We start from the raw sequence: 18,417 nt of genomic DNA, 5'->3' as shown, positions 1-18,417 counted from the left end.
ATGGGGAGTTCAGCTCCATAGAAAAGACTGTGTAGGTATGGCTCTCATACTACATGAAGGGTGGTAAGATTGGTCTGTGATCTTTCATTTTCCAAAGACTATGGTCTGATGTGTGTATGAGCCTTAAGCTGCTTCCAGATCAGTAATACAATATACAGTAAAGTCCCCATTATACAGCACCCATGGGTATGGGATGCCGGATAAGTGGGTAGTTTCTGGTTGCTTGTGCAATTGAGGTCAGGTAAGCCTTAAAAATAGGCTTAGCTAAAAATCAGAACTATACCCCCCCAGGCCTGGCTTTACATCACAGGAGCCTATAGGCACAGATGTCCTGGCAACTTAGACTTCACCTTCCGCAAACCCACAAACCCCACCGAGCAGCACCACAAGTGTGCTGGCTGTCCCAACTGTCACTTATCCCTTACTTCCCCTGTCTAGCATAGCTATACGTGTCCTTTAGCATCAGGTAGCCAGGGGTACCCTCATTTTTAAGTACAGCAGCTAGAGGTGCCCACAACTGAAGGGAGATACAGTCAGTAGAATGCTGAGAGCTGGGTGAGTGACTTCCCATTTACGTTTTTCTCAGGACTCTGCATAGGTAAGGTGGGAGGGAGGCACTTGGGGAGGAGAGTAAGTCGTCTTTCCTTCATCAGGCGCCTGTAGGCACTTGCCTACAGTGCCTTATGGTAAATCCGGCCCTGTACTTATCATAAACTTTGCAATGTTGAAATGCAGTAGTTAAAAACAAATTAATACAATGGACAGACAACTTATTGTAACAGAGGTTTATTACTGTATAAGGAAGTGTAAAAGTTGTTTTATACATCCTGCAATGCCAGGTTTTTGGTGTTTTTACTGGTTGCTTGAGAATTCTGGTTGAGTGCCCTTTTCCACTGGGAGCGATTTGCTTCTAAACCCCAAAACAGTGGCTGGATAGTGTACTGGTTAAAGGGACTCCGAGCACCTCTCATGGGCATGCCTTTAAGACTCCGACTAGTACTGCAAAGTACTTAAAGATACATACCTTTCTGTAGCTTGTGCTCTCCACTTTCATTTTAATCGCCGTTCTACCCCAAATAGTTTTCGTTCAATTTCTGTTTAAAATACGTGGCTGCCTACTTGGCTATGTTATAACTTCCAAGTCACCCCTGTCTTCTCTGTTAGAGAAGTGCATCACTGAATGAAGCAGGAAGAGGAAGCGACATGCATGGCCATTGCAAGAGGCTCCTCCAGAGGGGTCATAGCACGACTTTGTTGGAAGTCGTCTGTCTTAAAGGCATTCCCATGAGAGGTGCTCGGAGTCCCTTTAATGGCTCTGCCTCTGACACAGGAGACCAGGGTTCGAATCTTGGCTCTGCCCGTTCAGTGTGCTAACACCTATTCAGGAGAAGACCTTAGGCAAGTCTCCCTAACACTGCTACGCTTTGAATCTGCCAGGAGAAAAACGTGATATAAATGTTATTTGTCTTGTCAAAACGCTAGCAATTTTTAAATCGCTAGTGTTGCTACTATAACATAGGAATCGTGAAAAGTATTTTCCACTATCGTGATTTAGTTACTAGTATCTGTAAAGCGCAATCGCTTTTTGGAGTGATTTTACCTGCGATTGTGCTTCAGTGCTAAAAGATAAGTGCAAAATGTCAATCGCATAACAAAATAGATGAAAAATCGCAATCGCTTGCGTTTGTGTTTTCCTTTTGCAATTGCTAGTGGCAAAGGGCCCTAACTGAGTTGGGGATAACAGGGGTTTTACTGTAATCCACTGCTGATTTGGCTACCCTGAACAGATTAGAGGATCACCTGCCCGCCTTTTGTTTACATGTGTGCCCATTTACCCCCCTGGCGGCATACCCGAGCTGAGCTCGGGCTGAGTCACAGGAGCTGAAAGCAGTAAGCCCAGCTCCTGCTGTTCTCCTTGGTCCTGCACACGATCAGAGCTGGCCAGCGGGACCCAGGCTTCTCTCCCCCTTACCTCGCTCTTGTTCCGGGATCCCGGCGGCCAATCATGATATCCGAGCAGCGTGTCGTGGAGCAGCGTGACGTCATGGGGTTTGGGGGGGGGGGGGGGGGGTGCAGCACAAGTGGACCTGAACTTTTGCACAGGGAACAAGGAAAGCAGAGAAATGCGCTCTGTATAAATATAGCGAGTTTAGCCTGTCTAATGCCCCATCTAGACCCCTCGATCTGCTGCACAAAACAGAAGACAACAGAGAGAAATTCAGCCTGCATGTATTTTGAGAGTTTAGCCTGGCTAGTTCCCCCTCTGCACCCGATCTCAGACGCAGCACAGAAGGTAAACAGAAAGAAATGCAGCCTGCATATCAAGAGTTTAGCCTGTCTAATTCGCCCTCATTTGTGTCTAATCACAAGCTGTAATTTGATTTCTCCCCTGTGTCACATGACTGCCATGGCAGAGATGACAGATAAGTTCATTTGAAAGCAGTAGGATCAGCCATACTATGCCAGGGGAAAAAAACACATATATAAGTAAATAAACACTTGATCTACTTACATAACACATGTATTGTACAGTCCACGGTTTGATTTCAGTGAATATTATATAGTAAATGATGAGAATTCTGTTCCAGGTGGGGGCCATGTCTTTTGCCCACAGTTAAGGCTAACTCGTGATGTCATTTCTGCCCTTTACTTTTTTTCTTGTCTCCTCCAATCACTGAGTCGCGTCAGCCTTGCTTGTAAACACAAGTGAGTAGGGGATTAGGTTTCAGATAAGCAGCTGGCAGGGAAATAAAGGGAAGAGGAGGAATAGATTATAGATAAAAAGAACCCCCAGCATGCAATTCTTTGGCATGACTACTAAAGTGCCAGTGCTCCTTAAAGAGACTCTGTAACACATTTTTCAGCCTTAGTTCTTCTATCCTATAAGTTCCTATGCCTGATCTAATGTGCTCTGGCTTACTGCAGCCTTTCCTAATTGCACTGTCTCTGTAATAAATCTTGTCTCCTTTCCTCTGTTCTCTGTCAGGCTAAGGCTTGAATGTGTGGAATGTGCAGGGCTGCTTGTGATTGGTAGAAGCTATACACACCCCCTGAACACTCTGTATGACTCACACACTCTGTTTATGTGAGCCTATTACAAGCTGGTTAGTTTGTTTGTAAACACTGCCTAAAACTGTTAATTACAAGCCAGGATTGCAGCAGAGAGTGGCAGAAACAGCACAGAGGGGCACAGGAGAAAATAAGGAATAGAATGGTATGCTTTTTAGTGTAAGAATATTAGAGTACAGATTCTCTTTAAGTATGTAATAACTCCAAATCATAACAGAAAAAAAGTTTTGAAAGTTTTGAATGCAGGATTAGCGTCTTTATCACGTAATACACTCAGACCAGTTGCTGTTGAAATTAGAGTTTTATGGTGACGATACCGCTTGAAAGCACAGGCTGTTAACAATATGTTTGCTTCCATGAATCAGGAACTAGAAACAGTCCAGATTTATATTATTATGTTGTAGCGTTTCTTTGAAAGCAGAGAGGACTTCTGAGTTCAGGTCCGCTGTAATAGTCATGGTTAGTAGATTTTTGAGACTTCCTCGATGATAAATAGGTTTAAAACAATTGCATTTCCTTTTCTGTGCTTTCATGTATAGACCTTCTTGTTTTCCCTCATTATGTAGCACATGATTGCTCCTTTGCAGGGACTTCCATGGGTGAACACACTGTCCCTGATTACTCTAACTGTACAGAGCTGTTTTTTCCACAGCACACGCCATGTTCTTGTATGTTATTATTTGCACGTGAGTTTGGCTGAGTCACGAGCTCTGGGGCGGCCTGAGGAGCTCTTGTATTTTTATTAAAGCAGACCTGAACTTAGAAATTCCTCTCTGCTCTAAAAGATAAGCAACAGCATAATAACCTTTAAAGAAAAACATTTCTTTGTTACAGCTGATACAAGTCCTGCAATAAATCTGCTGCATGTCTACTTCCTGCCTTCATAATAGCAGACATAGGGTTAACGTCCTGTGTTTACAAATGAGCTGCTCTGCCGAGGCAGCCAGCTGACACAGCTGAGAGATCAAATTACAGTTATGATTAGTCACAGATGACGGGGAATTAGACAGACTAAACTCTCTAAATACATACAGGGTGTATTTCTCTGTTTTCCTTCTGTCCTGTGCAAGAGTTCAGGTCCACTCTAAAGAAAACCTGAACTGAAAATTAAAAGTCAAAATAAACATACACAGGTCATTCTTACCTCCTGCGTAGTCTACTCATCAATCTCTTTCTTCCCTCCTGTGTCCCATTTGTCCACTGTGATCAATGGAATTCTCCATCCTCCATTTTGAAAATGGCCATTACCCCATAACAGCTTCCTGGTCAGCACACTGTTAAACTGTAACATCGCCCACTTGAGCCATAGGGAAACATGGACATTACTTGGCACACCAGTTGTCCTCTCAGCTATAACTGACAGCAACTGATATATATAACTGACAGCAACTGATATATTTCAGTTCTGACAAAATGTTGTCAGAACTGGAAGGGATTGTTGTCAGAAGAAAATGATGAGTTTCTGAGAGGAACTGATGGCAAGGTAACTATGTAATGTTCATTTGAAGTTACCTTGTGTTTATTTTAAATAATTTTACTCAGTTCAGGTTCCCTTTAAAGAGGAACCCCCCTGCTTCACATGGTGTGCAGCGAGTGGAGATTGTTGGGTTGATCATGAGTCATTCTGGTTGGCATGCAGATTGTATGCAGCTTGGAGCTGGGCTAATCAAATGCACTATTTGGTTAATCTGATTGGTCCAGCTCAGGGGCATATCACTGATTTGCTGGGCGACCCAAGCAAAACTCTGTTGGCCACTTCCTTTTATTATTATTATTATAATACAGCACTTGACTGTGCGATATCATGGCTATTTTGTTTTCCTTGCAGTTTTGTTAACCTTTTCCATGCAGCAAGTCCCTAGTGTTAACGAGGCCAGGTGGTGTTTATATTTTCTTTTAACGCTCCTTTGTTAGCTCTTGGCGGAGTTCTTCATTTTCCCTCCACTCTAAACTCTGGTACGCAGTTACGCACCTTCAATTTTGATTGGCCAACCACTGTAGTATGAGGGCTAAAAGATTTTGAATACTATGAACAGATTGTGTAGCATTTGTGATCGCCATGTCACTTCTCTTCATGCACAACTGCAGCCACACTGTGCATGCAGTTCAGCCCTGCTTGCACAGTAAGCAAGAGCCACTCATGGCGTGGCGGGACTCGTGGTGGTGTAGCACAGTCACACTGCAATGGTCTCCAAGAGGCAGTGGCGTAGCTAAGGCGCTGTGGGCCCTGATGCAAGTTTTACAATGGGGCCCCCCAAGCACTCTATACATAACAATTGATACGGCGCACCAAAACCTGCCAATAGCAACTACAGTGTCTGAGGTACAAGAAGGGGATGGGGAACAGTTTAATGATTACCACTATTCAAAGTATCTATAGAAGTGGTTATTATGAGCACAGGACCAATACAGAGCTAATACTGTAGTTGAATAAGGGCCCTTCGGGGCCCCTCTGTCCCAAGGGCCCCGATGCGGTCGCAACCTCTGCAACCCCTATTGCTAAGCCCCTGCCAAGAGGACAGGGGAAGCCTCCAGAGTTCCATGGGAGAGGGGAGGGGGGACATTGTCGGGAGATGTTTCTGAGCAGAGGAAAACATCCCCACACTGCTTCCAGCTCCACATTGTTCAGCTCTCTGGATCATGTGACTAACTAATGCAAAAGGAATTTCTCAGAACAGCTGCATCAAATATAAATACTGTGTGAGTAATTACATAAGCCCCTATTCTCCTTTACAAGCAATGAAAAATCTGAGAGGATGAAAAAGAGCTATGTTATCTTACCTTTTTTTCGTGACACGCATTTTGTGCAACCTTTGGGCATGTTCGCTTTTTAGCCAAGCATTTATTGAGTAGGTGGTTTATTTACAAGCTGGGATGACTAGATAACTTTCCCCTTCATACTCCAACTTACCTTGTTACTCTCCTGATGAAGCGGACTTTGATCTGTAAAACGTGTTGAGAACAAGTTGCCAAGTTCTGGGTGACTGTTTAGAGTGCACTACTGATTACTTCAAAAAAAGGCTGCACACAACAGAATTCTAGAAAAACACTCCACTCAACAGACAATGAAATAACTCAAAGCATAAACTAATCCTCTGCCTCTAATGCTTTTAGCCATAGACCCTGAACAAGCATGCAGCAGATCAGATGTTGCTGACATTATTGTCAGATCTGACAAGATTAGCTGCATGCTTATTTCTGGTGTGATTCAGACACTACTGCTGCCAAATAAATCAGCAGGGCTTCCAGACAACTGGTGTTGTTTAAAAGGAAATAAATATGGCAAATATCCCAAAATCGGCAAATCGCAATTGCTCCTGTAGAATCCCTGCCATAGGCTTTCATTAGTCCAAGCTTTTAGAAATGCCGGGGGTTCCAAGAAAGCACAAATTGCTACTGAAACAGATCTAATGGGCCCCAGGTCTGAGACCTGAAAGAGGGAATTTGGTACAAAAATAGGGACTGTCTGCGAAACATAAAACTATTAGGGGGTCCTGTAGTGATTCTAAATTAAAGAGTACCTCCGGGGAACAAAAAGTATTGTGGTTGTGACAATTTTTTTTTCAAAATTTCTGCTGATGCTCTGGCTACGCTCATCTGTGTTGCTGTGGCCCACCCTGAGCTTGGCAGCCACCACCTTGTTGTTGGCTGCAGAGCTGGGGGTAGGCCACAGCAACAAAAACAGAGGTTTGCAAAATGCTTCAGCAGACTTCGGAAACAAAGCCACAACTGCGTCCTTATAATTTATAGAGCTAATTGACCTACAAAGGAACTCACAATTTAATATCCTTCCCATTTTCCAGAGACAGTTTTTAGATTTTTTTTTTTTTTTAGGGATAAAATAAGATAACTTATCAGTATGTTTTTAGGTTGTTGGAAGAAACTAGAATAGCAGCAGGAGCAAAACAGCTAATTTCGGTACAGCAATGTACTGACTTTTTTGGCAATGTCATAAGCCATAAAGAGAGTTACAGCTATAGCGGTGCTTGGTGACTAGTTTGCGCACTGGCTCAAATGAGCAAACAGTGAGGTAATTTGGCCATCGGCAATAGCACAGTAGCGTAGCGGTTAGCGCTCTCACCTTGCCATGCTGGGTCCTCGGTTCGAATCCCAGCCAGGTCAACATCTGCAAGGAGTTTGTATGTTCTCCCCGTGTCTGCATGTGTTTCCTCTGGGTACTCTGGTTTCCTCCCACATTACAAAGACATACAGAAAAGTTGGCTTCCCCCTAAATTATGGTGTAATGGTTAAGGGCTCTGCCTCTGACACAGGAGACCAGGGTTCGAATCTTGGCTCTGCCTGTTCAGTAAGCCAGCACTAATTCAGTAGGAGACCTTTGGCAAGTCTCCCTTACACTGCTACTGCCAATAGAGCGCGCCCTTGTGGCTGCTGCTCTGCTCTGGCGCTTTGAGTCCGCAAGGAGAAAGGCGCAATATAAATGTTATTTGTCTTGTCTTGTCTAAATTGGCCCTACTACAATATATACACTACACAATACATACATAGGACTACAGTAGGGATTAGATTGTGAGCCCCTCAGAGGGACAGTTATGTGACAAGACAATATATACTCTGTACAGCGCTAGGAAGATCTTAGTGCTATATAAATACTAAATAATAATAACATACCTCCCAACTTTTTGAGATGAGAAAAAGGGACACTTAAGCCACACCCCTGGCCACGCCCTCACCACGCCTCTAGTCACGCATACCATAAAGATTTCATAAGAAACATGTTTTATAATTCAAACCACACTGGTCCTTTCTATCCTGGTTCATTTTCCTTCACATTTTTAAATTAGTAATATATCAATTTAAAGGATGGGAATAAAGTTTAGAGTCAATCAAACACATTTTTAGTAGAGAAATATATATATTTACATAGAAAGAGGGACAAAGTCCTGAAAGAGGGACAAATGAGGGTGAAAGAGGGACAGAGGGACAGGGCTCCCAAAAAGGGACTGTCCCTCTGATAAAGGGACAATTGGGAGCTATGTAATAATAGCCCCTGAGTTGCTACAGCTCAGACTGGGAATAGTATTTAGCACAGGCAGGATTTTGGCTACAGCAGGGTGAGCTGTCTTTCAGCTTCATCCTACGCTCAATTTTCCGGCGCCATTTTTTTGATGTATGCCTGCAGGTGACCCACATATGGGGAATGCATACAAACTCCATATACACATCTATGTATTTTTTTACACTTGGAGTTTCTGTATATTTTAATCCAAATTTTATGTAGCAGATTTTTAAAATTATCATAAAAGAACATCAGCAGAATATGTAAATGTCATGTGATTTGTTTAGATTTGAACTATGATGTTCCCTTTAATAATTTAGTAAAAAAAAATTGTGAAAAAAATCACATTAAATCACTTATAATTTATTGCTGTAGTTGTTTTTTAAAGACTACAATTCATAATCGAACACTTCATCCTAACATTGCTTAGCATGCTACAAAATCCATCATAGAAACACACATGTTGCTCTTCTCTCTCCTCTTTCTTTCACCCTCCCTTCCCTTCTGTTTACAGGAGGTCACATGATTTGGTCACATGATTGCAATGTCACATCCTCTTCCTTCACACAGCTCCACTCAGCGTAGTCCTCTGTTCCCAGGTTGCCTAGCAACGGAGCTCCCGCCCTATTAGCTGTGCAGACAGGAGCACGCATGCTTGCTTGAAGTCTGGTTTCCATGGTGATGGGACGCTCTATGTAGCTGCAGATTCTGACTCCATTGTCGTTGAGTTTTGGTGAGTCCTCTGTGGTATGTGCTGGGTTTTATTTGATCAGGACAATAATGTTTTGATTGCTTAATTCATTCTTATTCTGAATATTTTTATTTTTTACTTTGAATGCCTATAATAGTGAATAAAATCCTGTTGGCACTTGTGTGCCCCCAACACTTCCTATATCTGGCTGCATTTCTTTTTGAAGTGTTTATGGTGCTAGTCCAGTTGAGGGGACCCACAGCCACTTTCTGCTCCTGTCAATGGTTGCGTCCACTAGTTTTTAAAGGAAACCAGAAATGTTAAAATAAGAAGCTTTTATACTTACCTGGGACTTCCTCCAGCCCTATGCCAGTGTGGTGAGAATTTTGCAACTTTATAATATTTTGCAACCGGTTGCTTATAGCTATCAGAAAGTGCAACCTAATAATTGATTTCAATGCATTTGTATCAGAAAATGCAACCCAACTTAACCCTATTCTCACACAGAACCCTCTTCTACTGACTACTGGGCAATTAATAACCCTTCCTGGAGGGAATAAAGAACCCCCTGGTGGAAAACTAATATCCCTCCCTGGAGGGAAGTAATAATCTCTCCCCCAACACCCCTACTGTGCCTGCGCAGTTAGTACCGTGCAGGCGCAGAATGACTTGGGCAAAGGGAGCATGACAGGGGTGTGCATGCACGTGAACCACAACTGCAGAGGAAGCCCTAGGTATGTATAAAAGTTGCTTATTTAAACAACTCTGGTACACTTTAAAGGGGTTCTGCGGAGGGGTAAAAAAACCAAAAAGCTGACACTTACCTGGTGCTTCTATTGGCCCCCTGCAGCTGTCATGTCCCACGCCATTTTCCTACGATCCTCCTTTCTCCACTGTCTGCACCAGTTTAATTTTCATCTAACTAGACGGATAGTGCTCGCTCCCACGCGTCATCGGGAGCTTACTGCGCAGACGCAGTACGAAGTTTTCTTGTACTGCGCCTGTGCAGTAAGCGCCCGGTGACACGCCACCCACGGCCTTGCAGGCGCAGTCTAGTTAGACGCATAATTAGACAGGGACCGACGGCGGGAAACGGAGCATCATAGGAGGACGGCGTGGAACATGACAGCTGCAGGGGGCCGATAGAAGCACCAGTTTTTGTTTTTTTTAACCCCTCCACAGAACTCTTTCAAGAAATAGGTGACATAGCAGGAAACTTTTTTTACGCCACCAACCAAATAGGTTGTGTAAGGTTGCATCCTTTGTATGAGGTTTCCTTCTGGGTCCTCTCGACTAGAGCTTTGTTTATATACCTATAATAATTTTCAAGCAGTATGCATATCCTTACGGTCTACACACACCCCTCCTGCCCCGCTCTGATTGGCTGTGGTGCTGTGTTCGTCCTGCTAACGCCACCTCCTGCACCCTTCGTGATTGTCCGTGATTAGCTGCAGTGCTGATTGGATCGGGTGTGGCTGGATGGTGCATGTGCACATGAGGTGGGATGGCGCGTGTGCCGCTAAAAGGCATGCACGACGTCCGCAGAGATGATATGCACCCTTCTGCCCCTCAGCATTGCGTGTGCGACCAGCTATTAAATAAATAAAATGAGGTTATTTTCTATTGCAGATTTATGTACGGCTACGTTCAGTGTTCTCCCCAGGCTCTTTTAGCCGGGTGCTCCACCCGGCTAGATTTGGTGACCACCCAGCTGTCATCAGCTCACCTCCTCACATCCTCCTATGCTGTAAGCAGACTTGCCCTGCATTTTCATCTCAACCCACCCGGCTACTTTTTCATGCCACCCGGCTACTTTTTCATGCCACCCAGCTGGAAAAAAATTCTGGGGAGAACACTGACGTTTATAGTGGGGCATTGCATTGCATATCCTGCAAAAGCAGGATTTCAGCACAATGAAGGGGAAAAGTCGCATTGCACATTATGCGTGAGGTGGGACGCACACGGTAAGGCATACAGTACATACAAAGTATGCTTCACTGCACCTGTTAATGCAATAATTGTGCATTATGGTACTGCGTGCACCACGCTATGCTGACTGATTACAACGCATTTAACTGCTAACACTAATGTACACATAGTATTACAATATAACTGCATCACATTACCAATGCGATTATATTGTCTGCCGCAATTTTTCTCTGTGAATGTAGCCTAGGGTCACTTTTACACTTAGTGCATTGCATTAGCACATGCATTAGTACGCGTTAGTGCGTGTTTTTCCCCGAAATGTAAAGAAAACCTATTTGTTACAATCCCGACCCGCTGGATGCCTCAAAAAAGAGTGCAGCACTCTTTTTTGCGGATGCCAGCATGTGGGGATTGTAACAAATAGGTTTTTGTTACATTTCAGGGAAAAAAACACGCACTAACGCGTACTAACGCAAACACATGCGCTAACGAAATGCATTAAGTGTAACAGGACCCTTAGTGTTTATTTTTGCAACTCTTGCTACTGTAGCTCTCACTGTGCTGTATTGCTGCATGTGAACGCACTGTCCATGCGATTGTATGAGCATGTTCACATATCTGTGTTGCAAGATACTATGTTATCCAAACACACTTTTCTGGATAGCATGTGATAATGGTCATGTCGCTTCACAATTCTGTATTCTAAGAAAAATAACATGCAGAGGGTGCATTGTGTTATGCATGTGTTTTAGCACGGCATTATGCAATGCACTTAGTGTGAACTTAACCTAAATGACTATTGAAGAGCCGCCGTGGTGTCGGTATGCCCTAGATTACATAGCAATCAGGCGTCATCATGCTAGGGGCCACGTTACTCATGCACATGTACAATAGAATTTTCTGTCTCTGAAACAGCTGATGGACTGCTGATTTTGAAGGCATGCAGAGTTCCCCTATAATAGTGCCCTGCCCAGCCCAGAAGCAGTGTCGGACTCTCCCAAAAGGACTGCACCATTCTCCATATGGGGTGCACCATTCTCCACACGGACTGCACCATTACTTTAGTACTGCAACAAGCAATAGCCGAGTGATGTATCACCTCCTCCTGCCTTTTGGCTATTGCTTGCTGCAGTACTAAAGTATTGGTGCAGTCAGTATGGAGAATGGTGCAGTCCTTTTGGGAGCTTCTGACTCAGAAACAGAAAGTTCTATTGCTACGCCATGACGTTTAGGGCACGGCAACAATCTAGGGCATACCGACACCACACACCGGGCACGGCATAACCGATCAATATTTATCAGCACATCTGATAAATATTGGTCTCTTCAAATGGGATTGTCAGTCACAAAATCAAATTCCATTTACCCACTGCTCTGTGTTTATTATGCAGCCTGCAACCAACCCTGCACTGCAAGCATTCCAATATAATCATACATGTTTCTGCTGTAATAAATCTTATCTCATTCAGCCTGGCTCTATTTAGTACATCGCCACGAGGAGGAAGCTCATCATCTCTCCTCCCACACTCCTGCTCCTTACTGATTGGCTGAGGGCAGGTCAGTGTGACAGACTGAGGCTGAGAAGCTGCTGAAATACGATCTATACTGTGCCCACATGTGTCTACAAAGGAAGCTAGATATGACAGTGCAGTGCAGGATTTACCAAATGGCACTGTAGGCATTTGCCTACAGGTACCTGACTAACTCCCTCCCCGAGCGCCTCCCTCCCTCCTTCTCTATGCTGAGTCCCAGGCAGTGTGTAAATGAATGGTTACGCACCCTACTATCAGCATTCCACTGATGAGATCTCCCTTCAGTCAGGGGCACCTCTAGCTACTTAATACTGATGTTCCTCTAGCTACCTAATACTTGGGGGCACCTCTAGCTACTTAATATTGAGAGTACTTCTGACTACATAATACTAAGGGACATCTGTAGTTGCATATAATGGGCAAGGGAAGTAAGGGACACAGCTGGGTCAGCCAGCACACTTGCAGTGCAGTTTGGCGGGGGTTTGTAGGTTCGTGGAGGGTGAAGTCTAGGGTGCCGGGACATCTGTGCCTATATAGGCTCCTGTGAGGTAAATCTGGGCCTGACTCGGTGCAGGCTGATTGACTAGTGTCCTTTTCTCTTCCTGTGTTATAATTGTTGTGTAGGTACAACTGCAGTTTCTCAACCTCTATTATTTATTATACAGTGATGGTTAATTTGTTGGGACTTTACTGTACTGTGCATGTGCAAGAGAACATATGATGACATAGCTGGATAAAAAGGCTCCAACTGCGCATGCGCGTGAGAAAATGCAATGACTTAATAGCAAGACGTGATGGCCAGTACAGAGTGTCATTACACCTGTCTGTACGAATTCACAGGAGCAAAATGATGTGCTATCAGATTTGTCCACAAGGTGGCGATAAACACTTAATTAAAACCTGACTTTACTGTTGAAAGCAGTTTTGAGGATGATACCATTTATTGGCTAACTGAGATGTAAATAAAAAGGTAAGCTTTTGACTAATATGCCTTCTTCAGACTTTTATCTTAAAGAAAACCTGAACTTAAAATTAAAAGTCAAAATAAACATACACAAGTCATACTTACCTCCCGTGTAGTCTACTCCTCAATCTTTTTCTCCTGTATGGTGTCCTGTTTGTCCACTATGATCAAGGGAATTCTCCGTCCTCCATTTTTAAAATGACCATTACCCCATAACAGCTTCCTGGTCAGCACCATGTTAAACTGTAACATCGCCCACTTAAGCCAAAGGGAACCATAGACATTACCTGGCACATCAGTTTTTCTCTCAGCTATAACTGAGAGCAACTGATATATTTCACTTCTGACAAAATGTTGTCAGAACTGGAAGGGATCATTGTCAGAAGAAAATGGTGAGCTTCTGAGAGGAACTGATGGCAAGGTAACTATGTAATGCTCATTTGAAGTTACCTCATGTGTTTATTTTAAATAATTGTAACAGTTCAGGTTTCCTTTAATGGAAAGAATGGAGTTTTTGCTGAGTTCTCCAGATAAAATCGTGAGAATCTGCCGAGTATTGAACTGCCAAATCGATAGCCACCTGTATACACACACACACCATGCAATTTACCATCAGATAGATAGGTTGAATGGATAATTTCTGACAAGTCCGATCTGATTTCCGATCATTTTTCTGATGAATTTTGTATAGAAGTGAAAGGAAAATCGATCAGAAATCAGATTGGACCTATTAGAAATTATCTATCCAACCCAAAATCTCACTGGCAATTGCATGGTGTGTACCAGGCATTACAGCTTTCATATAAGTCATCCAGATAAGATCCCTGTTTTGTTTACTTTTAAGTACCGGTAGCCTCATCTCCTACTACCTCCAGATCAGAGTTCAATCTCCAGCAGAGAGGAGAGCAGATGCTGGCTCAGTTTCCTGCTCGCCCAATCATGTGAGGGTGCTTTCACTAAACCGTGATAACTCAAATATCACACCTTATCAAAGATGTCACACCTTATCAAGGACATCACACCTTATCAAAGAAATTACACCTTGTCAAAGATATTACACCTTGTCAAAGATTTTACACCTTGTCAAAGATATCACGCCTTATCAAAGATATCACACCTTATCAAATATATCACACCTTATCAAAGATATCACACCTTATCAAGGACATCACACCTTATCAAAGAAATTACACCTTGTCAAAGATATTACACCTTGTCAAAGATATTACACCTTGTCAAAGATATCACACCTTATCAAATATATCACACCTTATCAAATATATCACACCTTATCAAAGATCACACCTTATCAAAGATCACACCTTATTAAAGATATCACACCTTATCAAAGTTAACACGCCTTTTCAGAGTAGTATAGCGAGCGCTATGAATGCTAATTGGCAATGGCACTCGTCCTGCCCTGAGCCCCTGCGTGTACGTAGCGCTCGCTGTGCCACTCTGATAAGGCGTGTTAACTCTGATAAGGTGTGATATCTTTTATAAGGTGTGATCTTTGATAAGGTGTAATATTTGAGGTATCACAGTTTAGTGAATTAAGCCCATGGTGCAGTGCAGTTTTCTTGCGCCACCGCAATTAATTACATGGCACTATTACCTGTAATTTGTTCCCTGCGGCAGACTGCACTGACAGGGAAATTGTCGTGACCCGGCCCCTGAATGTCTAGGCTAGTTACACCAGAAACCTCTGACTCTCTCAGTCTGAGGCGCTAAACCCACTACTGCTGAAATTCTGTTGTCCCCACTTTTTTGCCTGATGGAGCAGGCGTGGCCTGCGAAATGCGTTTCACTTTTTGGAGTATCGTATAATAAATCTGTTTTTGATTATTAAGACAGTATTTCGTGTCTGCTTTCTGGAGGTAAGCCCACCACTTCCTCCGAGCAATTTTTAAAAATGTTATCTAATTTTATCCTGCTGGCGCCTCTGTTCTACATACTAAAACCCTTGGAGTCATGCACCACTCAATACCACACGCAACACTCGCCAATGCGCTGCAGCGTCAGCCGGACCACTTTCGTTGCGTCACACTGTAGGGACTGTGGTTTGTCTCATAGAAAGTAATGGCCACTGCCACTGTGACAAACTGCGGCTGGGGGAGCGTGATGCGCTAAGTGTGCAAGGGCCCTAAGGCTCAAGGGGGTTGTCTAAAGTCTTATTAACCAGGCACCTTTTTTGTTTAGAAAACAGGATTATTCGCGTAGTAGAAAGCAATGATCAGTTCAGACCAGATGTGCAGATAACTGATGACAGATCTGTGAGCATTTCTGTCACATACAGCCAAAGGTAGCAGTAGTAGAGAGGCCAGGGGAGATGCTGGGAAGCTGTCAGTCAGGCTATAGCTGGTGTATATGTAAAAGAAAGAAGACAAAGACAAACACTTATATAGCGTTTTTCTCCTGGCGGACTCAAAGCGCCAGAGCTGCAGCCACTAGGACGCGCTCTATAGGCAGTAGCAGTGTTAGGGAGACTTGCCTAAGGTCTCCAACTGAATAGGTGCTGGCTTACTGAACAGGCAGAGTCGAGATTCAAACCCTGGTCTCCCGTGTCAGAGGCAGAGCCCTTAACCATTAGACTATCCAGACTGCTAGTAAAGGCGTGCGTGGAGTGAGTCTAAGATATATTCTTTATGTGGTGTAAAGCATTGTTTCACTTGTAGCAAAACTACATAAGTTAGTTTAAGACACACAGTGATATTATAATTAGTGATGTTAGCCACGAGTCACTACGAGTATGTAGCTACTCGTAATAGACATTTAAATTAGATATCGTTGCCTGCGGCAGAGGGGGTTAGCTTACCTATGCCGCCCATAGCTGATGCGTTCCACCCGTGGTCCACGTAACGCCACTACTTCCTCCTTACAGGTTTGAAAGAGGAAGTAGTGGAGTTATGCGGAATGGCAGCAGCATAGGTAAGTTAACACCCCCTGCCGCATGCAGCGCTAATTTAAATATCTATTACGAGTAGCTAAGTACTTGTAGCTAACATCACTAATTATAATTTCCAATATGTTTTTAGTCACACTTTAGTCACGCTTAGGTGTGCTACAATCAGTTGCTGTTTTCCTATATTAAGCATTCTTGTGTGTTTTCAGCAATGTCTACTCGAGATTCATCCAGCTCTCCCTCTCGAGGGTCTCGGGGATCTTCACGAAGACCCAAGAGCAAGGAGAAGAAGGCCGGAAGTGCAACCCGGAAGCGCAAAAACTCAGGTAGCCCTTGTTGCATGGTGTTTGCAGATGTCAGTGTGTATCCCATAAAGCTGGCATATTATGCTGGTGTCCTCTGAGCTTCACATATCACATATAGTATTCCACCTTCCGTGTACTTTATCTGGCAGTATGAATGGTGGCCGGTTCTTCAGTGCCGGATCCCGTGTCACTGACAGCATCAGCATACCTAATCTGCCAGTGTAGAGATTGTTGGTGCAACCACTATTCCTCAGCACCCCCTCCACTCTGATAGCAGCACGGGAAACATACAGCAGAGTCCCTAGTGTTCAGCACCTGCGAGGATCACCTGATGTCAATCAGATCCATGTGCTTGCTGGTTGCTTGCTGCCAGCTGAAAAATCACCCCCCCCAAATACTCACGAGCCTCCAAGACATGGCTGGAGGCTCGGTGAGTATTTTAATGCCTGCAGACACCCCTGAAAAGCCCCAAAACTAAGTCCCTTCGAACTTATCTCCTCAGGCATGCCGGTTAGTTGAGACTTCCGGTTGCCTAAGTTCCGGGTAACGGGGACTTTGCTGTACTGAGGTTATAAAAGGAGATCTAGTCATACAAGGAAAAAAGTGAAAAAAAACTTGGCTTGCTGGTTTTGCAATGCCGTCTTCCTGAGTGAATATCAGTCGCAGCTTGGCCAGACTCCTTCCCCTATCCCATCATCACCCACCTGAGGTAGTCAGGGAAGAGCTGGGAGAGGAGACTAGCCAGTCTTTCACTGTTAAGAGAGCTGATCCTCCCCACTTCGTCTGTGCTGCTGAAAAATGAACTCTTTGTGACCAGCACTAAAGCTCCGCAGAGTCTCGTCATCAGTTCCTATCTAATGCCTCCCTGCTCTGTGTGTATTGGAGTATTTACCCTTCCCACGTTCTCCCCAGTGTGATTATAAAAAAGAACATTCAAGATAGCAGTGAGACTAGGCTGTGTGATGGGAGATACACATGCATTTTAGAAACACCTTTGTGTGAAGAATTAATTCTTCATTGCTTATGAAGCAGGTAGGCACTCCAGAGCTATGCATACCTCCCAACTTTTTGAGATAAGAAAGAGGAACTCTTAAGCCATGCCCCTGATCACGCCCCTGACACACCCTACTAATGCATTCCATAAATATTTCATAAGAAAAATATGTTGTTTTATAATTCAAACCACACTGGTCCTTTCTATCCTGGTTCATTTTCCTTCATAGTAACATTTGAAAATAAGAAATATATCAATTTAAAGGATGGGAATAGAGTTTCTAGTCAATAAAAACACTTTTTTTTTTTTCAGTAGAAAAGTACATATATTTACATAGATCTGTACATGATTCCTGAAAGAGGGACAAATGACGGAGAAAGAGGGACAGGGTTCCCAAAGAGGGACTGTCCCTCCAAGAGAGGGACAGTTGGGAGCTATGCTATGTCGTGGAGGAGCTGGGCTGGGGCAGGTGATCTGCTTTGCCTTGATCCACAAACAAGGTTAGAGAAAGCCCAGTTCTCTGCACCCCAGCCTCCCACACTGTGGGGGAGATTTATCAACGCATTAACGACAGTTTTTTCTTCTTAATCTGTTCTAACCAGCAGGGAGAACAGTTCTGCATGATAATAAGAACCTTCTTAAATCCTAGGTGATACCCGCAATTTAGCATGGATTTCTAGAGCTGCACTACAGTTAAGAAAAGTGCAAATCTATCGCTAAACTGGTGCAGATTAAGAAGTGCTTATTAGCAGTTCTACAGGTGTAGAACTGCAGGCTAGACATGATTTGTGATGAGCTTCCCCCCCTGCTGAATTCCTCCTCAGAGCCTGCTGCTATCAATACAGCAGGTGTGTTGGTTACCTCAGCAACAGCAATTCCCCTCACACACTGCACTGTCTGAGAGACCTTCCTAGCCCCTCCTATTCTACAACCGTTTTAGAGGGAATCTGCACTATCGAGTGATTTCTTAAGAGACGGTTTTGCATGGATTTCTAAAAACCTACCAATATTTTG

General features: G+C 43.7%; 1 protein-coding gene across 2 annotated transcripts in view; it reads left to right on the top strand.

The window, feature by feature from the left end:
• Positions 1-18,417, top strand: part of DNAI3 (dynein axonemal intermediate chain 3) — a 123,590-nt gene that overhangs the window by 4,705 nt on the left and 100,468 nt on the right. Inside the window, exons 1-2 of one of the 2 annotated variants that reach the window (XM_068239120.1) lie at positions 8,707-8,819; positions 16,314-16,430. In XM_068239120.1, the coding sequence (XP_068095221.1) occupies positions 16,316-16,430 (115 nt within the window). In that variant the 5' untranslated portion in view covers positions 8,707-8,819; positions 16,314-16,315. Of the gene's footprint in view, positions 1-8,706; positions 8,820-16,313; positions 16,431-18,417 lie in introns of those variants that run through there. The other variant, XM_068239121.1, reaches the window with a different exon arrangement.

The sequence above is a fragment of the Hyperolius riggenbachi genome, chromosome 6 (assembly GCF_040937935.1).
Source record: "Hyperolius riggenbachi isolate aHypRig1 chromosome 6, aHypRig1.pri, whole genome shotgun sequence".
In the NCBI taxonomy this organism is placed as follows: Eukaryota; Metazoa; Chordata; class Amphibia; order Anura; family Hyperoliidae; genus Hyperolius; species Hyperolius riggenbachi.
This window is presented reverse-complemented; position numbering and strand designations above follow the sequence as displayed.